This window comes from Camelina sativa, chromosome 19 (assembly GCF_030686135.1).
Source record: "Camelina sativa cultivar CO46 ecotype springtype chromosome 19, ASM3068613v1".
Taxonomy (NCBI): domain Eukaryota; kingdom Viridiplantae; phylum Streptophyta; class Magnoliopsida; order Brassicales; family Brassicaceae; genus Camelina; species Camelina sativa.
This window is the reverse complement of record NC_141898.1, coordinates 15,474,648-15,502,236: the sequence shown is the minus strand read 5'-3', so window position 1 is coordinate 15,502,236 and position 27,589 is coordinate 15,474,648. Positions and strand designations below refer to the sequence as shown.

The 27,589-nt window shown below is 37.2% G+C and overlaps 3 protein-coding genes and 2 pseudogenes across 9 annotated transcripts; 2 read left to right on the top strand and 3 right to left on the bottom strand.

The window, feature by feature from the left end:
* The first annotated feature begins 379 nt into the window (after positions 1-379).
* On the top strand, positions 380-2,279 carry LOC104766536 (uncharacterized). 2 transcript variants are annotated; one of them, XM_087501928.1, is made up of 5 exons: positions 380-787; positions 1,020-1,527; positions 1,645-1,789; positions 1,906-1,991; positions 2,088-2,279. In XM_087501928.1, exons 2-3 carry the CDS (start codon positions 1,188-1,190, stop codon positions 1,665-1,667), a joined length of 363 nt encoding a protein of 120 aa, XP_087358054.1. In that variant the 5' UTR covers positions 380-787; positions 1,020-1,187; the 3' UTR covers positions 1,668-1,789; positions 1,906-1,991; positions 2,088-2,279. The 2 variants fall into 2 exon arrangements, with proteins under 2 accessions (XP_087358054.1, XP_087358053.1); XM_087501927.1 differs by having other exon boundaries at positions 1,020-1,789.
* A 6,860-nt stretch (positions 2,280-9,139) lies between these two features.
* On the bottom strand, positions 9,140-11,751 carry LOC104766535 (cytochrome P450 705A22-like; annotated as a pseudogene). The gene is made up of 2 exons (XR_015591063.1): positions 10,796-11,751; positions 9,140-10,711 (listed from the first exon to the last, which is right to left on the bottom strand). The product of XR_015591063.1 is annotated as a cytochrome P450 705A22-like (transcript).
* LOC104766534 (vacuolar protein-sorting-associated protein 11 homolog) lies at positions 11,750-16,639 on the bottom strand. 4 transcript variants are annotated; one of them, XR_015591061.1, is made up of 8 exons: positions 16,184-16,515; positions 15,870-16,043; positions 15,471-15,779; positions 13,640-15,391; positions 13,141-13,506; positions 12,927-12,998; positions 12,304-12,549; positions 11,750-12,165 (listed from the first exon to the last, which is right to left on the bottom strand). XR_015591061.1 is itself a non-coding variant. In XM_087501926.1 (6 exons), exons 1-5 carry the CDS (start codon positions 16,397-16,399, stop codon positions 13,159-13,161), a joined length of 2,799 nt encoding a protein of 932 aa, XP_087358052.1. In that variant the 5' UTR covers positions 16,400-16,639; the 3' UTR covers positions 12,686-12,998; positions 13,141-13,158. The 4 variants fall into 4 exon arrangements, 1 of the variants encoding a protein (XP_087358052.1); XR_015591062.1 differs by having other exon boundaries at positions 12,413-12,549; XR_015591060.1 differs by having other exon boundaries at positions 11,750-12,549.
* A 3,747-nt stretch (positions 16,640-20,386) lies between these two features.
* On the top strand, positions 20,387-23,863 carry LOC104766533 (zinc finger CCCH domain-containing protein 18). Of its 2 annotated transcripts, XR_764046.3 has the most exons (8): positions 20,387-20,689; positions 20,794-20,957; positions 21,549-22,429; positions 22,523-22,932; positions 23,024-23,164; positions 23,243-23,345; positions 23,427-23,583; positions 23,664-23,863. XR_764046.3 is itself a non-coding variant. In XM_010490441.3 (7 exons), exons 3-7 carry the CDS (start codon positions 21,582-21,584, stop codon positions 23,524-23,526), a joined length of 1,602 nt encoding a protein of 533 aa, XP_010488743.1. In that variant the 5' UTR covers positions 20,387-20,689; positions 20,794-20,957; positions 21,549-21,581; the 3' UTR covers positions 23,527-23,863. The 2 variants fall into 2 exon arrangements, 1 of the variants encoding a protein (XP_010488743.1); XM_010490441.3 differs by having other exon boundaries at positions 23,427-23,863.
* A 355-nt stretch (positions 23,864-24,218) lies between these two features.
* Positions 24,219-25,434, bottom strand: LOC147920617 (F-box protein At5g10340 pseudogene; annotated as a pseudogene).
* Between the last annotated feature and the right edge of the window lie 2,155 nt (positions 25,435-27,589).

The following is a 27,589-nucleotide window of genomic DNA, read 5'->3' as shown; positions in this document are numbered from 1 at the left end:
GTCTTATACATGCAGAACTTTTGTTGATATGAGAATATTAACCGTATATATTAACTCTTTTGAATGTTTTTTTTCGAAACATGATTACTTAGGCTTAGATACGACTTGAATAGTTGAATTATGAAAACACTTAAAAAATGTAATTAGATTTTTTTTTTTTATATTATGTTAGTTACTAATTTTAAGTTTTTAATACATTATATTTTGTATAAATTTTAATCACAAAAGAGTAATTCCCTGGAAATCATGGAGAAACTTATTCATTATCAATTAGACCATCTCCACTGGGAGTTAGTCTCAGTGGTTCTCTTGCAATTAGGCCCCAAAATTTGAATTAAAAATCTATATTTTGGTCCATTTGGCTGAGTATCAATTCTTTGGGAAGCATTTGGAGAAACTCAAGAGAAAAGGTATGTGGCTTAATTTAATATGATTGGATGATGCATAAATATAAAAGCTAATTTTTTTTTATTTCCCAATTTTTTTCTTCCTTTATTTCCCGACTCTGTCTCTCTCTTCTCTCTCGAGACAAACGGCGACACAAACGGCGACTCGATGGAAACCGGAAAATCAGTGGATTCACCGCGAACCATCAGATTTTTCCGGCTAAAACTGGAGGGTTTTGGTTGAGGAAGGCGATGCCCACTCCGATCGTCTTAAACCGGAAGATTTGACGCTTTTGTTCTCACCACGATCAACCTCCTTCTGCGACAACGACAGCGGCTTAGTCTTCTGATGGCGTAAAGCGGACGTCGAGATCCACTGGGAGACGAATCGGACAGAGAAGGTTTGTCTTCTCATCTCTTACTTATTTGCATGTTGTTAATGTTAGGGTTTAGGATTAAATATGATATGATTGTGAGAGTTGTTAATGTTTGATGTTCAATTGGTTTTGAGATTTGTTCGGCTAACTCTTAGATAGATTCTCTTGGCTAATCTTGGTTCTTGTAGATCCTAAGTTCAGAATCTTTTATATGTTCTTGCTGATTTAGGTGTTGTGATGTTTTGTTATTCATCAGAGTTTACTCGGAGGAACTCTTTTGGTGGTGAAGACAAAGAGAACGAGACCAAAGCTGTTACAACTCCATTGTTGCCAAGAACTTCATGTCAACAACAATCTCAGCAGTTTCTAAAATCAGGAAGCATTGCCAAGGAAGAGAGTGTTGGCTGATAGAAATGAGCAAACCATGGAGAACAGGCAGCAGATTGAATCTCTGTTCCAGGCGAAAGATGCGTTGGAGGCTGAGCTGACCCGTTCCGGAAAGGAGAAGACTTTGCTGAAGGAGGAGTTGTGTGGTTCGAGCGATGAGAAGTTCATGTTGAAGATTGAGTTGGATCTGTTTATGGGTTTTGTTGAGAGTCGTGTTAAGGAAATGGGTGTTGAGGTAGATGGTTTGGTTAAGGAGAAGAGTGATAGGGAGTGTGAGATTAGGGATTTGAAAAGAGAAGCTAATGTTTTGATTGGGAAGTTAGAGAGTGAGAGGGATGAGTTTAGTAGGGTTTGTGATGAGAAGGATTTGATTACGAGTGAGTTTGATTTTGCCTCTGCGATCAATCTCAAGAGAATGGGGCTCCTTTACGTATTGTCTTCTAGAATGATGATCATCATCTCTTTCTCATGGTGTGTGGTTCTTTCTGTTTTAGGTTATGGTGCTGGAGTCCCGTGACAGAATTGGTGGACGAGTTCACACTGATTACTCATTTGGTTTTCCTTTTGATCTTGGTGCATTTGGTTCCTCAAGAGTTGGTAACTAAGGTTGGCGTCACTTTTGAACATATTTTGGAAGAGGTATGTCCATCACATTTATTTATTATTCTTCTTCATATTCCGATTCTTGTTTTTCTTGATGTTCCAAATCTTTGTTTTATGCCCATCTTAACTAGATTTGTCTTTTGCAAATACAGATCAATAAAGTCAGGGATGAGCAGGATGCAGACATGTCAATTTCTAAGGCTTTCTCAATAGTCTTTACTAGGAAACCCGAGTTGAGGTTTGTATACATAATGTCCCCACTTTTTAAAATTTCTTTAGTCTATGCACTTTTGTAAGCTTGGTTTCATGATTGAATTTGAATTTCCACATCCAGGTTAGAGGGGCTTGCACACAATGTACTTCAAAGGTATGTATGTCGCATGTAAGGATGGTTTGCATAGACTAGAAAGAACCTCAAGTGAAGATGGGATTGTCTTGTGTCTTAATTTGAAACTATAACTATTCTCGTGTTGGATCGTTTAAAACATCTTTGGTTTTATATTCAATAAATTGGAACATTATACCTTGTGATATTATTTATATATGACAATCATCTTTATGAATTCAAGTACTATTTTCTTTTCTCACACTTGTCCTAACTTAATATAAACACTAACCTAAAAAGAGGTTAAATTGAACATGAGAAGAAATAAAGAACGAGATAAACAAAATTTGAATTTTCAGGACCAATGTTGGAAAGTAAAAAACCACTGTATGTTGTAAATATGAGTATCTTTAGGGGTATAATGACAAATTTCATAAATGTTTATTAGATTGTAAAATATGTTTAATATTCTGAATTTTGTAAAATATGTTAAATATTCCAAATTCTGTAAATTTTTATTGTTTTCTATTTGATGTAATATAAATAATATAAATAATTGTTTTATTCATGATAGATTAAAAAGGGATTTTAGTGAAAAATGCCATTTTTTTAATTAAAGTTATGAAAAATGCCATTTTCATTGTTTCCTTTTTTAAAATGCCACTTTCAAATTTATGCCACATAAAGAAAAGACTAAAATAACCTTTAGATTAAAAATGAGAGTAAAAGGATTTTTGTGTATTTTTAATTAATGAGGACATGTTATTGTCCGTTCTATTATAGTCCATCAAGCTATTACGATGGACAATATAAAAATTATAATAGACAATAAGTGCAGTGTTTGAAATTGTCCATCAATAGTGTAAGTTGTAAGTAATGGAACTAGTAAAACAAATAGACAAATGTCAAAATATATATAGAACAAAAGCAATTACATGTTATTACATCTGATTATGAATCATGATTAGTTGTCTATCAAAATGAAAAACATGATAGACAACAACTTAGGAAATGGACATATTAAAAGACTAGATCTAATCCATTAAAAGACAAATATCTTGTCATAGAGTAAAACTTGTCTGGAACATGGATGATGTTTTCTGGAGGTGCATTACTTATGGTTATCCTCTAATCTATCACTTGTGGCAATATATTTACACAATTGAAAACAAGTTAGAAAATAACAAATGAACATATTTTAGATCGAATCTGGTCCACCGGATCTGGTCCATCGAATCTAGTCCACTGTCTGGTCCACCGTCTCGTCCATCGAATCTGGTCCATCAGAAAATATAACAGGTCAGATTTCGGATCTAATCCATTAAAATTGTATAGAGAAGAAAACAAACATAAGAAACTCAAAGAGATATGGAGGTTTTGAGAGAGAGATGGATGAAGATGAATAGTTGAAGGTGAGAGAGATGTGATATTGTTGTTGCTCCACCATCGATAAACGCCTCTTCACTGATTCGGTTTCTACTGTTACAATCTGGTTCCTATGTTTCTCTGGTGAAATGATTTCTTTGTTATTGAAGAAAGAAATAAGGGAGAAGAAGATAGAGAGAGATAAAAGAGATCGAGATATGAGAAAAAAAGAAAGATAATATAATGGTAGTTTTGTCATTTTTAGTAGATGAAAGTGGGTCTTATGGTATTTTAGAATAGGTTAAGTTGAAAGTGGCATTTCTCTTAATGAATGATACTGTACATGGCATATTTGATAATTTAGTAAAATTTGATAATTAATTAACAAAAATTAAAAAAAATATATTATTTAAAGGATGAGCAACTTTCTTTGGATTACTCTAGTGGAGGGATGATTTTGTTTAAGTTCTAAGTAAGTTGCTTTAATTATTTTAGTATTAATTATATGATTAATTAATCCTTCAGCAACTTGAGAGGGGTGCTGGAGTAATGATGCTCTTAGAGCCCAATATGCTACAACCTTTGTCAATATGAGAATATTAACTGTATATATAGATTTTTGTGAATGTTTATTTTCACAAACACTATAACTAAAATAGAAGACAAAAAAAACAAAAAAAAAAACACTATAATTAAATTCGATCAGAGACAAAAAGAAAGAAGCTTATTCTTATGGCTGCTGGTCCACTTTATGCAACCGGACGTAATCGAAGGTTTACTTGGAACGTCGTTCTATGAGGTTTTGTGACCTAATCGAAGGTTTACGCAACTGCAACATGCCTGAGTATCAGGGAATACTGTTGGATACGGGCTTCACCCCCAACATTTTAGGAGGCCCAAACAGAAGATCCTTAAGAAGTTAAGGGACTGAAGTTATGGATCTGGCCCATCTGGTCGTAGGGGTAAAATCGTCATTTGCGGAAGTCACAGAAAGAGTCCTAGGTCGATGGCCCACTATAAATACATGATGTCAATATCAGAACTCTGGATCCAAAATCTTGGCAATCAGAGAAAAGAGAGCAATTATTCTCGTATTAACTGCGCTTAAGACTTTAATTGCATTTTCTGTAAACCCTCGTCTCAATTCTATGTAATAAAAGGACCAGCTTCGATTTCTCCTCATTAATATCCGTATTACTTACATTGTCGATTCCATGCATCAACAAAGACCATCGTAATACATCCAGCGTATGATGAACAATGTCAACCAAGGCAAAGGCTTTCCATGTAATTAATAAGAAGAATCAAAATTCTAGGATGTTTTTATATATAAAGCGACTTGTATAAGAGTTTGTTATAGTTTTATTATGAGTGAGTTACAATAGTTTCTTGAAAATACCAAGATTTTAAATAAATGTAACTTGGTAAGCTAAATACAATGCTTCAGCTTTCTTGCATTTACAATATCGAAATTTCGAATATAACAAACATAAAAGACTGAAAATGTAATGGAACGTCTTTGAACATGTACAGAATCGAAGAAGCAAACTTCTTACATGTTCTCAACTGGGAATCTTAGAAGTAAATTTAAGGAAAAGGTAGGGTTCGAGGAACTGGCATGCACTTAAGCGGATGAACCATGCTTAGGTTCATTCCTTCAAATGTCTCTTCCATGTCGACCTCACCTCCTTTGATTTTGCAGTCAAAGCACTGCACCATCACTCCAATTGCGGTTCCTACAAATATAGAAGCTAGATTACTTCCAGGACATCCTCTCCTTCCGCCGCCAAAAGGAAGGTACTTAAAAGCTTTATTAGGAGAGTTAGGAGTTACATCACATCCCGTATGTTTAGCTAAGGGATTATTTACTTTCCATAAACTCTGTTGTATATTCTTAGCGATCTGTCGTATTTATGTTTGGGGATACGCTCTCATGTATATAGGTTTGTATATTCCTCTATCAATCATATACAGAAATCGATTCAATCCTTTGTTTCTTACATGGTATCAGAGCCTACACACGCTGGCCCGTTAACTAGTCCAGCCCGGATAGAGGCCCGATCACCCATTAATTGATGGCCCAAAGGAAGGCCCAATTCCATCGAGATAGCTAAAAAAAAAAAGAGAGCATTATCTCGAGGGGGAGTGATGGATTCTGTCGAAAATTTTCAAGTTTGATCATGGCTGGTACGAACCCCCCGAACCCGACCTCGAACAACACAAACTCGACGACCCCGACTCAAGCCACTATGGAGGTAAGACGTACCATCTCTCCATATGACTTGACTGCTGCCGACAACCCAGGCGCTGTGATATCTCATCCGCTGTTGAAAGGGATGAACTACGAAGAATGGGCGCGAGGAATGAAGACTGCGCTTTGTTCTCGCAAAAAGTTTGGTTTTCTTGACGGAACTATTGCTCGACCCGAAGAAGGATCATCCGATCTTGAAGACTGGTGGACGATTCAAGCATTGCTGATCTCCTGGATTCGCATGACTATTGATCCTGTGTTGCGTTCCAACATTTCTCATCGAGATGTTGCCAAGGATTTATGGGAACACTTGAAAAAGCGTTTCTCCGTTACAAATGGTCCACGCATTCAGCAACTCAAAGCGGAGCTCGCTTCTTGCAAGCAACGTGGACTTACGATAGAGAGCTACTATGGTAAGTTGAACAAGATTTGGGATAGCATGGCTAATCACAGGCCACTGCGTCTTTGCAAATGTGGGAGGTGTGAGTGCAATCTTAACACATTGCAGGAGCAAGATCGAGAGAATGACAAGGTCCATGATTTCCTTTCTGGTCTTGATGATGCTTATCACACAGTGAGATTGACTCTGGTTTCTCGTATACCGATTCAATCTTTGGAGGAAGTGTATAATGTTGTTCTTCAAGAGGAAGATTTGAGGAACAATGTTAAAAAGGAGGATATTTCAGCTGACGTGATTGCATATGCGGTTCATCAACGAGGTCGTGTCTCCTCGTCCGTACGTATTGACGATGTGAAATCTGTATGTACCCACTGTCATCGAAGTGGTCATTCATCCGATCGTTGTTTTGCTGTTGTGGGTTACCCCGAGTGGTGGGGTGATCGTCCAAGGAGCCGTATGGTACAAGGACGAGTTCGTGGTGGGTATATTGGTGGTGCATCGAGTGGTCGCGGTCGTAACATGACGTATGCCAATGTTGTTCACGTGCCTCCAATGCAGCCTCAGGAACACGTTAATTACGTGATCACGGACAAAGACCGCGATGGCGTTAGCGGCCTTGACAACAAGCAATGGGAGCGTCTTATAAAGCTTCTCAATGCTGGTGGCAATGGTGGAGCAAGTTCCAGTCACGAAAAAGTTTCGGGTAAGTATTCTACTCCTTCTTGGGTATTAGACAGCGGGGCATCTCATCATTTGACGGGTAACTTTGATATACTCACAAATGTGCGACATATGGAGCCTGTGCTGGTTATTTTAGCTGATGGGAGGGAGAGAATATCTAGTCAAGAAGGAACAGTTGTTTTGGGATCCAATCTGATTTTGAAATCTGTTTTTTATGTTGAAGAATTTCAGTCTGATCTCATTTCAGTAGGCCAGCTCATGGATGAGAATAGATGTGTAGTACAGATGGCTGATCAGTTTCTTGTGATCCAGGACCGTGCTTCGAGGATGATGATTGGTGCGGGTAAACGGGATTGTGGAACATTTCGCTTTTGTAGAACGGAGGTGGGAGCGTTTGTGACGGACAAAGATACAAAGGCGTACGAGTTATGGCACAATAGGATGGGTCATCCGTCTCCAAAAGTCGTTGGTTCTCTTCCAAATGTTTCTGTTGCTGTTGTTTCTGAATTATCGAATAAGGTGTGTGATGTATGCTTGCGTGCCAAGCAAACAAGATCTTCTTTTCCCATTAGTGAGAATAAAACGTTATCTGTTTTTGAGCTTCTTCACGTTGATCTTTGGGGACCATATCGCACTCCTTCTTCCTCTGGTGCTCGATATTTTCTTACTGTTGTTGATGATTTTTCAAGAAATGTGTGGATTTATCTTCAACACGACAAAACCGAAACATCCACGAATCTGAAAAGTTTGATTTCCTTGGCTGCACGACAATTTCAAAAACAAGTTAAACGTATAAGAAGCGATAACGGAACAGAGTTTACAAGTATGAGTGGTTACTTTCGCACAGAAGGGATCATCCATGAAACTTCTTGTGTGGGCACACCACAACAAAACGGCAGAGTTGAGAGAAAGCACCGTCACATTTTAAATGTTGCTCGTGCTTTGCGTTTTCAGTCAAGCTTGCCGATCACTTTTTGGGGGGAATGTATATTGACTGCTGGTTATTTGATCAATAGAACTCCTAGTTCGGTGATTGGTGGAGTCACGCCGTATGAGAAGCTACATGGTACTCCTCCAATTTACGATCATGTGAAGGTGTTTGGTAGTCTTTGTTATGTACAAAATCAAACACACAAAGGGGATAAATTTGCTCCAAGAAGTCGCAAGTGTGTATTCGTGGGCTATCCCTATGGCAAAAAGGCTTGGAGACTTTATGATCTTGACAAACAAGAATTTTTCTCTTCACGAGATGTGGTTTTCAGCGAAACAGAGTTCCCCTTTGCAACCTCTGTTCTCGAAAACGAAAATGAAAACGATGAGGAAGACATTGAGCTATGGGCCACATCCTTATTGGGCCCAATTGTCGAAGAACCAACCAAGCCTGTTGGCCCATTACCCAATTCAAGTCCAATTGATGTTTTAGACCCGATACCTTCAACACTCGACTTATCTCCTTCGTCCTCATCTCCGGTGTCGCCATCCCCTGTTGCTCCGAGTCCGTCATCATCCTCCGCCTCCGTTGCTCTGTCTGAATCCTCGACCCCATCTCCTATCATACCCTCTTCGTCATCACCATCTCCTTCTCCTGCTAACGACGACGTTCATCAACCGGTCGCTGTTGAACTACGGCGAGGTCTCCGGTCGCGAAATCCACCACTGAAATTGCAGGACTATAAGACATACACAGCACAGACACGACTTCTGGGTAATTCTGCTTCTTTGTATCCACTTTCGAAATATGTTGGCTCCACTCGTTTCTCTTCGACACATCGAGCATATTTGATGGCGATCACCTCTGCTGTTGAACCAAAGACATATAAACAAGCAGCACAGAGCAAAGTCTGGAACAATGCTATGGGGTCTGAAATTACTGCTCTCGAAGAAAATGAAACTTGGACACTTGAAGATTTGCCTCCTGGTAAGAAAGCGATTGGCTCGAAATGGGTTTATAAAATTAAGCACAATTCTGATGGTTCAATTGAAAGATACAAGGCGCGTTTGGTGGCTCTTGGTAATAAACAGGTCGAGGGTGTTGATTACGGCGAAACGTTTTCCCCAGTGGCACGAATGCAAACGGTTCGACTGTTTTTACAAGTTGCTGTTGGAAACAATTGGCCAGTGCATCAGATGGATGTGCACAATGCTTTCCTCCATGGTGATCTTGTTGAGGAAGTCTATATGAAGCCTCCGCCTGGTTATGTTACCAATGATGAGACAAAGGTATGTAAATTGCGCAAGTCCTTATACGGTTTGAAACAAGCTCCTAGATGCTGGTTCGACAAGTTAACAAAGGCTTTGCGTGCCTATGGTTTTGTTCAATCTCTCTCTGATTATTCGTTGTTCTCGTTTGATAAGGGTGGTATACGGATCAATATTTTGATTTATGTTGATGACATGATTGTCTCAAGTAACTCTGATGAAGCCTTACATCTCTTTAAAGGATACTTGGCTTCTTGTTTCAGAATGAAGGATCTTGGTCCTTTAAAATACTTTTTGGGTATTGAGGTTTCTCGCAGCATCAAGGGTTTTTATTTAAATCAGAGAAAGTACACTTTGGACCTTCTGGATGAAGCTGGACTTTTAGGTTGTAAACCTGTGGACTTCCCTCTCGATCAGAATCATAAGCTGGGGCTTTCCACCTCTCCTTTGCTTCCACATCCCGATCAGTATCGTCGTCTCGTTGGGAAGTTGATCTACTTAGCAGCTACGCGACCAGATTTAGCATTTTGTGTTCATGTCTTATCGCGATTTATGAAAGCTCCACGACATGATCACTGGCATGCAGCTTTACGAGTTCTTCACTATTTAAAAGGCAATCCAGGACAAGGTATCCTCTTACGATCTCAGAAAAATTTTCAAATCACAGGATGGTGTGATTCTGATTGGTCAGGTTGCCCCCTTTCTCGCTGGTCTGTCAGTGGCTATCTTGTTCAAGTAGGTGCTTCTCCAATCTCTTGGAAGACAAAGAAGCAAGATACAGTTAGTATGTCACCTACAGAAGCGGAATATAGAGCAATGGCCTACATAACCAAAGAACTTCTTTGGCTGAAACGTGTTCTTCGTGATCTTGGGGTGAATCACGATCAACCGATGCGTCTCTGCTGTGATAGTAAATCCGCAATCTACATTGCTACGAATCCTGTTTTCCATGAACAGACGAAACATATTGAAAATGACTGCCACTTCATTCGAGACGAGATTCAGCGCGGTGTTCTTCTGCCAGTTCACATTCCGAGCAACTCTCAGCTAGCCGACATTTTTACAAAACCACTTGGTCAACCGGCATTTGAAGGCTTTCGTTCCAAACTGGGCATCTTAAATCTCCATGCTCCAGTTTGAGGGGGGGTATTAGGAGAGTTAAGAGTTACATCACATCCCGTATGTTTAGCTAAGGGATTATTTACTTTCCATAAACTCTGTTGTATATTCTTAGCGATCTGTCGTATTTATGTTTGGGGATACGCTCTCATGTATATAGGTTTGTATATTCCTCTATCAATCATATACAGAAATCGAGTCAATCCTTTGTTCCTTACAAGCTTGCTCTTTCTCGCCTTCTTGCCCACTTAAAGAACTTAAAAACCTCTCCTGCTTAAACTCGTCAGGATCTTCCCAAGAACTAGGATCTCTCATCACAGCATAAGCGTTAACAATGAGTGTTGTCTTTTCCGGTATGTAGAAACCTTTGATCTCGCATCTTTCTTGGAACGTCCTTACCAAGAGAGGCCCAGGCGGATGCAATCTTAGCCCTTCTTTTACTACCGCTTGCAAGTAAGGGAGGTTCGGTAGATCAGTTTCTTGTATCAACCTTGTTTTCCCTACAACGGAATCAATTTCTTCCCTTACTCTCTCAAGAACGTTAGGGTTGTTAATGATCTCTGCCATTGTCCATTGTGTTGTTTGCACTGAGGTATCAGTGCCTCCAACGAAAAGCTCCTGCAGTGAGAAGATACAAAATATTTTATAAGTAAGTTTCGTTTGGATTTTTAAATAAAAATCGACATAATGAGGAACACTTGCCACAAAAAACGACTTGATATGATTCCTAGTGATCTTATACTCTGCGTTTTCATCTCCATAAGTTGCCAATAACACATCCATCATGTCCGTACCTTGATACCCCTCTTGCAGTTTCTCTTCGTGTTCCACAAGAATTCTCTCGAGCAACTCATCGAATTTGTTGGAAACTCCCATTATCTCCTTCACGAACAGTGGGATCCGAAACATCTTAAGCGGTCTGCGCAATAAAGTAACCAAGAACATCTTCTTGGTCAAGGCATAAGATTCATCCACCAATCCTCTGACTTTCTCTGCCTCACCGTTCTCCTCTGAAAAACTCCTTCCCATGCTCATCCTGCACAAGGTGTTGTTCACAAGCTTCATTGCTTCCTTACTGATCTCAACGCTCTCGTTCAACCTCGCCTTATCGAGAAGGCTGTTGTAAAATCGCATCAGCTCTTCACCGCGAATACCTCGTGACCTCTCAATCGACTGTGGTCGGAGCAGCTTAGTGGCGATGAGCTTCTTCATGAACTTCCAGTAATCTCCATGCGGAGCGTTGATGATACCAGAAGATCCAAACACGAGGGACTCATCGATGGCAGCAACACTGCGAGAGGAAACGTTCACGTCATGGCCTTGAAGATCTCGCTGGCCACTGAGGCTGAAGAGACGAGGATGATGGGGACGTGAAAGATCCGTAGATGGAGAAGAGGTCCATACTTGGAGGAGAGTTTCTGAAGAGACTTGTGGGCTAGTGCAGAGAGGAGAAGGTGAAGATGACCAATGATTGGAAGAGAAGGAGGGTCGGAGGCCGATCAAAGCCTCTCGAGTTCTTCGGTTTCTTGAAGAAGAGAGAGTAACAAAAGAGTGAGAAGAGGCATAGGAGGATGAAGATGAAACAGTTCTGAAAGTCAACGGTGATAATTGCTGCCATTATTGCTCAAAGTGAAGAGGGAGCTCAGAGCAGAAACATAATCAAGAATCAGTTTATCTATGATTTGTTAATTACTTAAAAAAAAAGGTTTTCTATTTGGAACAACATGAATTAATGGACAGCTAGAACCTTAATTTTAAAATAATATAAACTCCTGATCACATTGATCACATCGAAAAAGTAAATACTCCCTAGGTGACTCATCTTCAATTTCTTGCATAGCTCCTTGATAGTTCGAGATATTTGAACCGTTTCGTGAATTTGTAATCATCATCGTCATCAAGGAGTACAATAAGTTCGCCTCGTCATATTTTCAGGTCGAATCTATGTGAGCTACTACCTCTATGCTTTTTAAAGGATCACAATAAGCACTTTACTGCTTCGAGCTTCTCGAGGATATTAACGGAATCAACGTAAACCCGAATGATTGATCTGATGACCCAAGTGGAAGTTTCTGTACTTGTTCAAAACGACAAAACTAAGACCAATAACTCTAATTTTTTGCCAATACAGAATCTCCACACGGGAAGCAAGGAAAAAAAAAAACCGAAAACTGTCTCTACCGCCTTTTGAAAACCCAAAAAAAACTCACCTGTTCCAGCCATGGTTTAATACTCAACTTCCAATAAGATCTCAAGGGAAAGCTAAACTGCTGGAAACCCTAATCATAGCTAAAACAGAATCAAAGGAGACAAACGAACCATTGAATCAGAGAGTGGAGATGCATGTGTTCGATGGTGGGAACGCCAATAGCTGAGTCTTACAAATTGCCCAATATTAACTCACAGCCAAGTCTTAAGATTTGCCCCGTATTTCTCGTAAGCAGAAAAATTGGACGCTGTGAAAAGAATATGCTTTATTACTTGATAGATATCTAAATTTTTTGTGTCGCATAATGAACCGGAGTCAGAATTTGAGCAAGTTTTAAGAAATTGATCAAATGAGCAAGTCGTTTACCAGAACGATTAACCAAATTCAAAGCAAACACCACAACATATTTACTTTAAACATTCTCCTTTAAGTTATGGAGTTCCAAAGATTTAAAAAAACGCAAACATACACACAAAAACATTTTATAACTTGTTCATATATATGCATGGTATCCTTACAGTATTTCAGAAATGCAAACAGGAAAAAGCATTGAGCCTGTCCCAACTTCACTAGCAACTCACTCTTATACAATATCTAAGCCGATAAAGTAGATTCAAAGGATACCTCACATTCACAGATACACAGATGCCATACAGTTCATGCCTGCCTCACTTTGAGATGTTTAGCCACCAATCCCTGAACAGACAAGATCAATATATGAGAAAATATATCTCCCAAATTATCTTTATTTTGTAATTAGATGCTCTCATTTGACTTGATTTCAACAAAGTAGAAAAGGGAAAACTTTTGAGTTATTTGCAATGAGCTTAGTAGTTACCCCCAGGCGTGAAGAGAATCAAGATGTTGCATCACTAGTTTTGCTGATGATTCCTTTCCCAAAGTACTCTGCAATCACAGAAAACCCGTCTTTCGAGCCTTTCACTTGTTGGAAAAACAGATCTTGGTCATTCGAGTTCTGCTCCAAACTTCTCTTCATTTCCATCACAGATCTGTACTCGGGAGCACACTCGGGGCATTCTTTTTCATTGTCACCAAGGCAGCGTTGATGAAATGAGTGCATACACATGAAATGGACTGCTGGGATATCCAATGTGAAAGTGCAAGCAGTGCACTTGCTAAGTTGAAATATTCTGGCATTCGTCCTGAGGTCTTCAATCTCTTTTCTCATGTTTTTTGTCGTTTCCTGCACCGTTCATATACAAAAGGCTTTTGGATCAGAAGTAGGGTCGGCATTACCAGAAAAGATTTTCTAGTTGACTTGAAAGGTCAGACTAGATGAACAAATAAAAAAATGTATTGATGATGAAACTACCAACCTGATACTTCTCTACTGCACGCCGGTCCTCTTCAATTATCTTTGATTCTTGTTCAAGTTTCCGGGCTATATAGTCTTTGATGACAGAGAGTGTAAGGCATGGATTCTTTGCCAAGGTCTGAAGAACAATGATAGGAGGTAAGATATCATCTCGTTCAATATAAGTAAGAACCTCCTTCACCTCTTTGGTGCAGTCTTCTCCAATTTCACCAAAATACTTGAGAAGATCTGCCCAAAGAGACGGATCCCCTCCCTTGCCAGAATCACCTAATCTTTTGCAGCACGCAATCAGTCCCTCATGATCATGATTCTGCATGTAGCAAGCAATAACCTCCTTGTAAAGTTTCATCTTTTCATACAGATACAGAAGTCCCTCCTTGAACGAATTCATCTCGCAAAGAATTATAGCAAGGTCAACATCATAGACGGGTTGCTCCAGGTCTGACGGCCATGCCATTTTAAGCAACTCCAGTCCCTTATGTTGTCTTTCTGTACAATCCTTCTCCATTGCATCCTTTGAATCAGCATTTGTCCTCTTTTCAGGATGAGCTTTAGACGCCGCAGCTGCTACTGAATGATCTGTTAAGTCCTGATCTAGACCATTTTCAGATAGAGAGATTGATGGAAAATTCAAGTCCCTGGACAAGTATAACTCCAAGAGTGTGTTATTGATTTCAGCTTGAGCAGGTGAATCCTTCACTATCTCAGCATATCTCTCGAGAAAATGCATTAATGAATGTGGATGCTGAACAAACACATTGATAAAGTCCACAGGTGATGGCAACATGGACAGGTACACACCATTAGAAGTCCCTTGCTCAGTGCATAGTCGCATGAGTATATCAATAGTCTCTTTTGGCTTGTGCTCAATAAGAATCTTACCATACTCTTTTATTGTAACCCCAGCTTGACTGGGTTCAAGACCTGAAACATATTGCAGCGCTTCGTCGTAGTTTCCAAGATCTTCAAGCAAAATTTTCAAATACCACTCATGTTTTCCTGCCTTTTTTGCAACATACATTGCATGCTCGTGGTAATTGGCAGCACGACAGACCCTAATGGCTGTTTCCACATCGAACTTCAGTTCGCCGATGCCATCTTCTTTTCTAATGAATGTGTTCAGCTTTTCTACATCCTTCAACTTAGTGTAACAGTTTAGCAAAAGAGTTGTGTGGTCTTTTGATGCTAGACCTTTCTCATGCAACTTCTCCAGGTAATTCGTAAGATTGTAGATCCTCTGTGCATCCAGAAACTTTTGTATCACAAATGATGGTTCAAGGTAACCAATTGTGTTGATGTACTGAGACATAGCTTCGTCAAAGTCCTGTTTGCCATATAAATGATCTCCATACTTCCTCATCACATTGGCAGTAGCAGCAGCATCGGCATGCTGACTCTGGACAAGATTAATGGCTACTGTGTACAGGTTTTTCTTGAACAGCATATCTAACTTGCTTTCCATATCCTTCTCGGTAATGCACAGTAATGATTTGTCAGCCGTTATAAGTATTACGTTTCCCCATTCGCAGAGCATATTCGAGACTTTATCAACGACTATGCTATATGCTATAAGCCGGTTCTTAAGGTCGTAGACATTGAAAACATTCTTCCCAGTTTTAGGGTCAGCAATGACACATAAAAGATAGCCTCGGAACCACCCCATGAATTTCTTCTCTCCTTCAAAAGCCCAGCAAGGACCACGTCCATCAACTTCATAGAAATAAACAGCCTCAGGTCGACCAATTATTAGTTCCTGTAGAGCACAACATACTTTCAACTGACTAGAAGAAAAGAAGAACATGCACTTAAAACCAAAGTAGAGAAGTATGTACCGAGCGGTCACTCATTGTAACAGTATTCACACTGCCACCAATATGATCCAAGGTCTGCAGTTTAGGTGGCTGCGCCAGCATACTGAACAAGTTCACAGAGTCAGGAGTTACGGCAAATAAAAGAAGCGCTTGACCATCCATCCTGAACCCCAAGCCAGTAATAGGGGATCGTCCATCCACTTGAAGCTTAAACCGAGTGATACGCTCTCGTGCAATGTCTCCTTTGACACAATAAACACAGCCATTATCTAAACCAATGGCTATAAGCAATATTGGTGGAACTTCCTCAAGGACTAGAAAAGAAGTAATCTGCAATTGCACATAACTTTCCCATCAACAAACCTCATTCCATATGTTACGCATTAGAATGGAGAAGAGATCATTATAACTAGTGTCTACCTTAGCTTCAGGAAACTGATTGGTGAATATTCTTAGAATACCAATGCACTCGGGAGTCGAAGAACTAGTGCTCTCTTCCTGCACTTTGTCAAGGTCAAACACCTTGAGACATATCCCTGACTGCTGCGGCGATATTTGTTCATCTTCTCCGACGGTAACGAGGAAGTTCCTTTGCTATATTAATTATACCAAAACAACAACAAAAATCAACTGGAATTGTAAAATCGATGAGAAAGGATCAATCAAAATCACAACCAAATTGAAGCTAAAATCGAGGGATCAAAGAAGAGAGAGAGAGAGAGAGAGAGAGAGACCTTGAGGTGTTGAAGGAAGAGGACGGAGGAAGAGTGAGCATGGAAACCGGAATCGAACTTGATGCCGCGATCGAGGAAGCTGACGGATCCGTCGTTAGAGCCGATGACGACTTTGCCACGGCCACTGGAACAACATTGTATATCTCCGGTCACATCATCGGGTATCTTACCTCCGTATTTCTCTTCGAAGAAGTCGAATTTTCTCCACTGGTACATTGAATCGAATCGAGGATTTGAATTTTTAGGGTTTTCTTGTTGTGTTTTTTTTTTCTGATCAGATCAGCCCAATTTGGTCTTGAATGAGAAAGGAGGAGGACTATAATGTTAAAGAAGCCTCAATGTGTCCACGTCAGATAATTGAAATCAACAAAATATTTGGATGAGAAAAATGTTCAGAAAAAAAGCTTATATAGCCTTCAAGTTGTGTAGATTCAAAATCTTCAACTTTCAAAATGTACTTTGAACATTTTTTCACAAAATTGGAAATAAAGTAGGTTTTTTCAAACATTTGTCCATCTATTTTTTTTTTTAAGATTGTCATTTGTAACGAAAATACCTCTACTAATAGATATAAGGAAGTTTTTAGAAGTTTAAACCAAAAAACTAATAGAAAACACATGTGAGTAAACAACTGTGTAAAAAAAATCAGTTTGTAAATTGATGATTTCTGGTCTAAATTGTTCAGAAAAAATTTTCTACGATTTTTTCAAGTTCTGAAACATTTAGATTATTCATTCTACAGTTTGTACATGTTCTACGCAATTTAGACGGAAAATTTGTTCTAAAAACTTCAGAACCTGAATTTTGCATGTTCTACAAAATTAAGAATTTGTATTCTACATTTTTCTTCATCTACATCAAATCAGAATATATTTTCCACATTTTACCTTGTATACTAAAAGAAGTAGAAGATATATCATAGATATTTTAGAATTTATAATCTGTAAAACTTAGAATATCATAGAAATAGAAAGAAAATAAATTAAATAAGGAAAGTGAATATTTTTTGAATAATCTTAATTTATGGTTTAGGATTATGTATTTATTGTTTAGATATGTTCTAATATATTTTAGAATGTGTATTCTTAATTATTTAGAAGAAAGACAAATACAAAAAAATCGACATTCTACATTACTTAATCTAACGTGATCGGTTGTTTACCCTCTCTTCCATCTTCCACGAAATTTTCATTTACCTGATTATGATGCAAAACTACGTTACTTGTGGTGTTTTCATACACGATGTTTTTTTTTACGACTTAAAAGATGAGAAACAAAAAAAGGGTTTTGATGGTTGTAGAAGTCTCTCAATCAATTAGAGGTTTAGGTTTCTTATTTTGTTTTCTTATTTTCGGAAATAAATACACTTTCAAAATATATTTATATTTTACCTATTTTGGTTTTTTAAAAATGAGGGTAAAACTGGGTTAAAAAGCATATTAAAACCTATGACCAAACCTACAAAAATAAAGCGTAGATGGACAAAAGTTTTTAAAAAGATTCTTTTTTCCAATTTTTCCAAAAATCAAACCATAAAAAATAAAAAATGGAACCGAACCGTAAACGACAAGATATCGAAATGGATTCTAAAATTCTATACCCAAAATTATGTATGTGTACGTTATAGTTTTAATGAATATATATGATTTTGGTTCGTGATCGATTATTACATGATGTCATATGCATTTATGAAAAGTTATGAATGGATGATGAAATCATGAAAATAGTTATGTAAAGAGATTTAGATTACGGAATGAATTAATTCCTGATTATGATTGGTAATTGTGATAAGTTATAAGATTGGACTCGTTATGACGACCAAGATATGTTGTATCATGATTTGATGGTCATGATGAGTGAAATGTGTCAAATACGAATTTGAGGGTCATGATGGTGAGATATGTCATTTTATGATACCAGTAGAATAAGAGGCTGTTATTGGAGAGATAATTTCTAAATCTATAGAATTATAAATTCTAAAAATCCAAACACATAGATTTTGAAATAACATGTTTTATCCTTGGATTTGAATCCTTCTATTTTACATTTTCAAATCCATTCAAATTCATCTAAAACATAATATGGATTTTGAAATCCAAAAACAAATCATTAAATGAATAACATATGATTTTAATAAGTATTTGTAAATCATTTAACCAATAATACATCATTTTAATAAGTATTTTAAAATCAATGATTGAATAACACATGATTTTTTTCTGGATTTCCAAATCCATTAAAATCATAGAACCAATAACCTCCTCTAAGAATCGAGAGAGAAAGATGAATAAACTCAGATTCTCATTCTACTGATATATGACTTTGTAAAGTTGTGGTTTGGAACTAAATATGTTAATGACTAAGAAATAGTATGTAGATGTTTGAGAATAAGATCAGATTCGGCTTGGAATTTGGAGTTTCACTTTACGAGGCTACAAGCGAGTGAAAAAATAGGCCGCATAACTTTTATCTATATAATGACTAGTGACTCAACTATTGGCGTTTGAACAACTATGAATAAATGTATTCTGAATTATTTTTTTAAAAAAGCATTAACTTATGTAAATTAGAAACACTATACTTTTGATACCTTGTTAAGATTTTGATAATTTGTAATCAAAAAAGGAAAAAAATCGGTTGATATCATGATTTAAGCTTCTTCATTATTTAAATGTTAAACAGTTCTTAATATATTATATAAGTAATGTGTTGAAAAATAAAAGAAAAATAATTAAAAAAGCAACTATAATGAGTATATCTTGACTGAAGAATATTTCATTCTAGATAGTTAGCACATGGAAATGTATATATAGTTCTCGTACTATACATTTTATAATCTTTTACATTTCATTTACTTAGTTTAATACTCTGATTTCAACCCGTTTTGGCTACATGATACAATGTTCAAATTTGTGAATCATATAAATTTGGTAAAATCCTAAAAATAAAACAAAACGTGTATTGAAGCAGTCATGTTTTGAAATCTAGATTTAACTTTTTGATTTATTTTTTAGTTATATATATTATATTAAATAAAATATAATATTTGTGATTTTTTAGATTTTAATATAATGTCTATGCGTCGATGTGAAGTGCAAAACAATATTTAATAAATTAGATATAATATTTTATATTTTAAAAATATAAGCAATGTTGTATCTTAGTTTTAAAATATGTATGTCATTATTAAACAATTTAGGGATGCATATATTTAATCTTAGTTTTATAAATAAAATAAAGTTTTATAATTGTTTAAAATAGTTTATTATTGTTTCCTAAGAATTCTGAAACAATAAATGAAATCTGGTAAAATAAATTTATTAAAAATTTTCAAAAATATTGGGCTATAATTTCATTAAATATTTTTTATTTTTCTAAAATATTGTTGTTAAAATATTTATAATGTATTTTCACGTAAATATTTATTGTTCAAGATTTTTTTCTGATTTTATAAGATTTTTTGAGTTAAAAATAAAAAGAAAACAATTAACAAACACTAAAAAAATAATATTTACCTGAATTTGTTTTCTTTTAATAACTATGTTAATAAAAAATCTGTTTTCTGGTTACAACAATTTTAATATTAAGATGAGGTTATTATATTTGGTAATTAAATACAGTGGCATTTTGTGTAATATACCATATGGGAGTAGGATTATTTGTTTAAAGGGTTGCTTAAATAATATAATAGAGATATTATATTCAATCATAAATATATTTGAACCCAAAATTAAAATTAAGAATCCTAAATATTCTTATTTTGGTATACTGTACACGTAAAGACTATTGAGATGAATCCCAACTAGATTTATATTTGTTTCGGTTTTTCCAAAAAATGGAGTGAGGCCTTACGATCCGGTCCGTTTAGACCGTGTTCAGCCCAAACCATAACCTCTTGCTATGAAACCGTAACCGTTGAAACCACACCATGAGTACCTTATGTTTATATTAAACGGTCACAGTTGTAACTTGTATGAATAATCCTTATCCAAAAGACAACAACAACATGGATCCATAACTAATAACTCTAGATTCAAAACATCGAAAAGTCTTCTTGATCGTATTCGTTAATTATTAATTTACGTATCGTGATTAGAATTAACTTAATTAAAAATAATTATAAAAGTCTCCAGGTTTTTTTCTAACTGAGTTCCGATATTTGCTGTAACAATATAAAATTGAACGAGTTGTCAAACCAAAATTAATTAATTTTTTTATTTTAACAATATTCTTCGCAACAAGAAACTATTTGTTTTGTTGTTAATTTAATAATTTAACCTAGGACTTATCGTTTTCCTTCTCCACCATCCAAGATTCTCTGAGATCTTATCTGTTTTACAGTTACTAAAACTCCTCAAATATATTCAAAAAAAAATTGCACGATCTTTCAAAACTTTTTTATTTTACATTTGTTTTTCATCACTCTGCCTCTTCTCTATTTCGTTTTGTGTTTGTGGTTCTCACGCTCTTGTGTCTTTGATTAATTCAAACAATGAAACTATCAATGTGAGCTGTTTTTCTTGATTTATTTTAGTGCAATTCTTGTTTTTCTTAGTCTATGATGACAGTTTCTTTCTTTCTTCTTCTTCTTTTATTTTTTTTTTTTTCAGAAAAAAAATCGATAGGTTTGAAGAATTGAGTTGCATGCTTTACGATTGTCGTCAACACCACTGAGATAGATTCGTCTAGATTCTCTCAAAATTTTCACTCAAAGATCTGTTATTTCGATGATTAGTCATTATGGTTAATCCTTCTCGGATTATCATCTGCTGAGGTAAAATTTTCAGTTTTTTTCTTTCTTTCATAGATCCTCTCTCTAATCATTAACTTCTCGGATTATGATTAGTGTTTTAATTGTTTCCATGTCAAAAATATTTTACTCAATAAAAAAAGAAACAAAAACATTTTTTCTTCAAGACAAATGTACTTAAATATCATGTTCGAGTTTTTGAAATATCATATTGTTTTTTCACATGGACAAAGATCAATAACATTGTTTGGATTTGCGTTAAAGTGTCTAAGAGATGATATATATATATATATATATATATATATATTTTTTTTTTTTTCCAAACGGGAGTTTTTGTGAAATTGTTGTTTTGATTGTGTGTAATCGTGACTCAGATCTTGGTCATTGTTCTCTTATCCATAACATTTGCATATTTTGTTTGACTTACAATGCAAATCCCTTTTTTTTTTTTGGGTATAAATTATGAACATGTGGGGATCATGAGTGAGTCTCACTCTTCTACCTCTTTTGGTTACAACTTGTTGTTTATGTGACTTTTTTGATTCATATCCAAAGAGTTTGACTAAATCTTGTGGAATTAATATTAATGAAAGTTTGTGTAATTTTGCTTTGCAGAGAGGCTTTTGAGTTAGAAGAAGTTTTTTGGAGATGGATTTCACAGAATCAATGAACGTTGTGCACAATAGAATCCAAGCACTTGAACCGGATAATGCATCCAAGATCATTGGTTATCTCTTGTTGATGCAAGACAATGGCAACCGCGACATGATCCGTCTTGCTTTCAGTCCTGATTCTGTGATGCGTTCTGTCATCAATTGTGTTAAATACGAATTAGCTAAAAATGCTCATCACTACCACACAACTCCTTCTGATCACATTCCTACTCACAAATTCGCATCATTCACCGGTTCATCGTCTCTTTTGGTTTCGGTTTCTCCTCCCATGAAAACCGGTTTTTGGGAGAATTCAAGCGAGATGGATTCCTTGCAGAACAATGTTCAGTTGTTGAATTTTGATGATTCATTGACAAGCCCTGAATTCTCTAACGGTTTCTTCTCTCAAGAACGTCAATGTTTGCCTCTGAGAACGAGCAGGAGATCGCCGAGTTTACCCGAGTTCCCGGTCAAGATCTGCCATTACTTCAACAAAGGGTTCTGCAAACACGGCAACAACTGTAGGTACTTCCACGGGCAGATTATACCGGAGAGGGAGAGCTTTGCTCAGATGTTTAATCCTCACAGCAACTTAAGTGACGACGAGCATGTTGTTTCCCCTGGATCACTTGAGAAGCTAGAAGGAGAGATCATCGAGTTGCTCAAATCTAGAAGAGGTGTTCCAATTTCCATAGCTTCATTGCCGATGATGTACTACGAAAAGTACGGCAGGACTCTTCAAGCTGAAGGGTATCTCACAGAGTCACAAAGACATGGCAAAGCTGGCTATAGCCTCACTAAGCTTCTTGCTCGCTTGAAGAACACCATCCGCCTCATCGACAGGTTTGTTAGTTAATACTCCTTCTATTTCAATATAAGTATTTTCTCAAAATCTCAATGAACATATTTCTTATTAAATGGTCTTTGAATTTGTAGGCCGCATGGGCAGCATTCGGTTATACTAGCTGAAGATGCATCAAAGTTTGTGGAATACACGGGAGAGAGAAACGAACATGGAGCAATCCTTGCTGGTTCTAGACAGATTTACTTAACGTTTCCGGCAGAGAGTAGTTTCACTGAACATGATGTCTCAAACTACTTCTCCAAATTCGGACATGTCGAAGATGTTAGGATACCTTGCCAGCAGAAAAGAATGTTTGGTTTTGTAACATTTCCTTACACGGAAACCGCCAAACTCATTCTTGCTAAAGGCAATCCTCATTTCATTTGCGGTGCTCGTGTTCTCGTCAAGCCTTACCGGGAAAAATCACACTCTAGTAACAAGCCTCTACAAGGCATGAGATATGGCTCTCAATTCATTGACAGAGACATAGATATGAACACATGTAAGTAATTAACGAAATCAAATTTTTATATATGTTAAATCATTGTTTTATAATTTCATTATAAGTGTTTATACTTTTGTAATGTTCTAAGTGCCACCGCGGGTTAGTGAGAGCTCGAGAATAATGAGGAAGCCATTTGTTAGTGAACATGAACAATCAGTTTCTAAGTCCTTACCTACTAATTGCTCCTACCTTGGCTTCTCTTCAGATGACTTCAAGCTAACATCAAATGGTATGTATACCTTTATAACTTATACCAGATATATAATCGTAGCTTCAGAATTAATTGCTTGACTTTCTTAATTTGTAGCTGGGCAAGAGGAACAAGACGAACGGTTGAGCTATCTGTTGGACTATTTGAACACCGAAGATAATGTCATGAACATAACCACTAACTACAGAGACAATGATCGGTATGCTATGATCTTTAACAAACACATTAATTAAGTTTGAGATATTTATCTTGACTTGATCATATGATGCTTTATATTCAGGAGAAGTACTCATTGTGAAGCGCTGGACAGTCAAGTCCTGAATCTACCCGAGAGTCCGTTTTCTTCCCTTTCGGGGAAGGAGATTTCAACGGTTACATAGTCAGAGAGAAAGACAGATACCTAACCAAAAAGGAGAGAAGAACATAGGAGCATAAAGGTTAGAGGGAATCCCCAAAGATCTAATCAATTATCCGTCGGGAAAAAAAAAAGATTCGTTTATTTCATTATTTTCTTTAGGTTTTCGACTGATCGATGGCATGGAGACATTAGGTTTCTTAGCAATAAAACCACAAAAAGAAGTGACAGAGAAACACACAACAAATAGCCTGTTTGCTTCAAAGTTAAAATAACAGCCGAACAGTTTGAGAAACATAAAGTTAAATGGGTATAATAATGATATAATTATTGGAACGTTTATGAAGTGTTTATCTTCTATTTATATTTGTGTTGTTTCTTTTCAACTTTTTTTTTTTTTTATGCTGTTGGATCATATATCTCACTGTACCATATGGTGATCCTTCCTAGTTTTAAGCAAGAAGGTTTAGTGTATATATTAACAACTATGCAAACGTCTATAAGAATTTCAAAGAGGTAAAAGTCATATTGTTCTCAAGTTCAAGTATTACTACACTCTAGCTATGCATCACATTGTGTGGAAACATACTTTCTAATCACTTAACTTTGGATATATGAATTGTTAAACACTACTACAGTCCACCACGAAAGCAAGTTAAACTGGGATTGATACAGTTTCAGTGAACCACATACGCAAACTTGATCGAAATAGTCAAATAATCAGAACCTAGAATGTTGTTAATATAACATTAAGTTTACAGAATAGAGACTAAACTGGGGAAATAACAACCAAGGGTTGCCCAAAGTTTAGATGTGTAAGCCAATTCATAAGATTTGTTTTGGGATCATGGGTTACAAGCGCATCCCCATATTCACGATTATAAAGGAACAGCTTGTCCTTGTCCACAAGTGCTAGCGGCGAGAGCGCGAATTTGTGATTCTTTCAAAACCAAGAAGAAGTTATATTGAGATCTATCGAACAATTGCATTCCACGTCTTGTGGTCAGAATCGAACAACCATATGGATTGGTTGGGCCACCTTTTCTCGGATACGGACAAACGATCATTGAGGTTGCACATAAAGATATGAGATATCTAAAGGAGCGACATGGAGGAAAGGAGGTTTTGAGATGACTTGGAATGTTTGGTGTGAAGATCCAAAGACAATACGTTGGTTTCGCCGCCGTTGTCCGAAGAGGCAGAGGTGAACCAATGAAGCGAGCCATCTAAATACACAGGAGCTTGGATGTGAAGAATTTGATATGGGGACACTTCACAAGTAGTAGCCTCATGGTTTAAGCCTAACTCAGCCGAATTATACAACCAGATAGGCTTGTATGTGCCAGTGATTTTGTCTTTACCAAATCCAGGACAAGGGTATGGGACTGGACTGACCATGGGTGTCTCTGTCTCACCACGCTTAAAATCAACTTGTTGGAAGTTATAGGGAGGGAAAGTCCGAAGCCATCGAGTGGTGGGATTAAACACAACACTGGGCTGATCACAGAGCTCGTAGATGCATATAAGACCGTCACAACTACTATTGCAAATTTGGTATAACTTGTTCTCCTTATCCCAAGGAGTAGAGATCTTAGCAGAAACTGATGATCGCCTACGTGGGATAACAATTCTTCCATGCTTCTTTTCTCTGTGAAGCAAGAGAGGAGTCCTCTAGCACGCACAAAGTACCATTGTAGTTAACTTATAGGATAAAATCTCTCAAAATATATCTATGAGATTTGACCGCAGTCGGCGATCACGACGGGCTTGCAAGGTTCCGTCTCAGATGATAACTTTTGCAACTCCTCCTCAATATTCTTCATCACATCCAATCCTTCCACAACTTTGCTGAACACGACTAGCTCACCGTTGGCGCCTCACACATGAGGATCTGGAATAGAGATCTGTTGGAGTCTCGAGCACTGTTGGCCATGGAGAGGATGCCAAGTATAACTATCAATTGGGCGGGTCACCCGTGGGCTTGTCCAGTCCAAATACAAACGGACGGGCGAATGATAGATTTAGTCCGCGGACCAAATGGGCAGAGACCAAATAGATATTGGGCCTGCCTAAATTTCTAAAATTCTAGGGTTTTAAAATTTGGGGAAAACAGAGACTTATCTCTAATTTCTTATTTCTTCGTCTCTTCTTCATCTTCGAATCGCTCCAATCTTCATCTCAATTCCGACATCTGTTAAGGCATATAGAAATGTGTAATACTTGATTAAAGAGTTTGTGGGTTCATTGGCCGCTGGGATCGTTTCGCTTGAGCATCGCTTGATCAAGTATGTTTCTTGCTTTCTCTTCTCTTCACTTCACTCCTATCGAATTTGGTTTAATGGGTCATTCATTTCTTGTCTCAAATGCCTTTTGTGTTCAATTTCTTATGGAAAAGATGTGACATTTTTGTGTGTTTCTAGTTAAAAATTCTCTGATTGTTGGATCCATGGTTTTGAATTTAGCAAGTATGTGTATTATTCTAGTTTTTGTGACCTCTTAAGTGAAGTGTTTCCAGTAATTCTAGTTTCTGAGTTTTGTTGGAGCCTTGAGTGACAATTTGTTGGAGCCTTGAGTGATCGGATTTGAAAATTGGGTTTTCATCATTCTCTTTGTTTCTTATCCAGAATCTGATAGTGAGCCTTGAGTGTTCTCTTGTCTTATAGTTGTTCTATGGTGTTTTCTGGTGTTGCAACACTGATATGATATTCTTGTGTTTCAGATTGATTCCAGAATTTTGCTGAAAGAGCAAGGAGACATTACTCTTCTGTTTGCTTGTAGACATGGTACTTTACTAATTGAGCATTGAGTTGGACAGAATTAATACTTTACTAATTGAGCATCCGTAAGTCTTATCGGTTTTTTTCTGCTACTTGCAGGTCAGGGTAATGGATTTGGATACTCAAAGCTTGGTTGATGAATACAACTTGGCTGATGAACACAACTTGGTTGATGAAGACAACTTGTGTCGTGAAGATGAAGATATGCCTCTAGCAACTCTTAGTGAGAATGAGACCGTACCTCAGTAAATTGCTTCTTCTAGGACTGCTGAGAAACAAGGTACAAGTAGTTCAAAACATTCTAGTAGACGTCATGCTAAATGTTGGAAGAACTTCACACTAGGAAAGAAATATGTTGATGGACCTAATGTTGGTAAACATGATGTTACATGCAAACATTGTAAGAGGAATTATTGTTTGAATATGCGTCAAAATGGAACTAACACCATGAATCGTGTAACGCCCGTGAACTGAGTTCCAGTTTCAGAGGTTGGTGTCGACCAACACCATATTGTTTTAAGGTTGTCAGTTTGATTCGTTCTCCGGTTTTGTGTGGTTTAGTTTTTTTAGAGAAACCCTTAAGTTCCCTATAAAAGGGAAGACGCTTTGTTCGGTTGAGGGATTCGTTCTCTTCCCAGCTGTTTTCCTGCCCTAGAGAAGAGAAGAGGGTTTTTTTGGGTATACTTGGAGTTTAGGGAGTTGAGGAGATGGTTTTGGAGATGGGAATGAAGGATAGTGGCGATGATGTGGCGTGGAGGAGAACAGGGGAGCATTGGTGGTGGTGAGTTGCTGCTCCTTCCTCAGATTTCGTCCATAAACCAAGGTAAGTGGCTAATGTTAGGCTTATATAGGGTTTTGGAATGATTCTGATGGATTTGTGATGGGTAAGATGGAGGTAAGATGGATTGAGAATAATCCATGGGTTGTTTTCCTTGGTTGTTGCCTTGTGAGGCTATTTTGTTTGTGATTATTCATATGGGAAGCGAGTATTATGGAGAGTTAGGGTTTTGCCGCCAAAAGAGGCTGAAGGAGAAGTCTAGCTCGTGGTTGCAGGCTTGGTGTCGCTCGATACCATGGTGGTGTCGGTCGACAGCAACACCCACATACGGATAGCGGGAACTGGTTCGAGATGGCTACTTCGGAGCAACGTTTGGAGGATAAAACGGAGTCCGATTTGGCTGAAATTTTGGAAGGTAGCTTCGTGGTGCTACAAGCTTCATATCCAACGGTGGGTTTATGAAATGAACGGTTAGTTTGTGTTTTAGGTAAGTGTTTGTATTGTGGTCTGGCATAGACGGTATTGTGGTAATG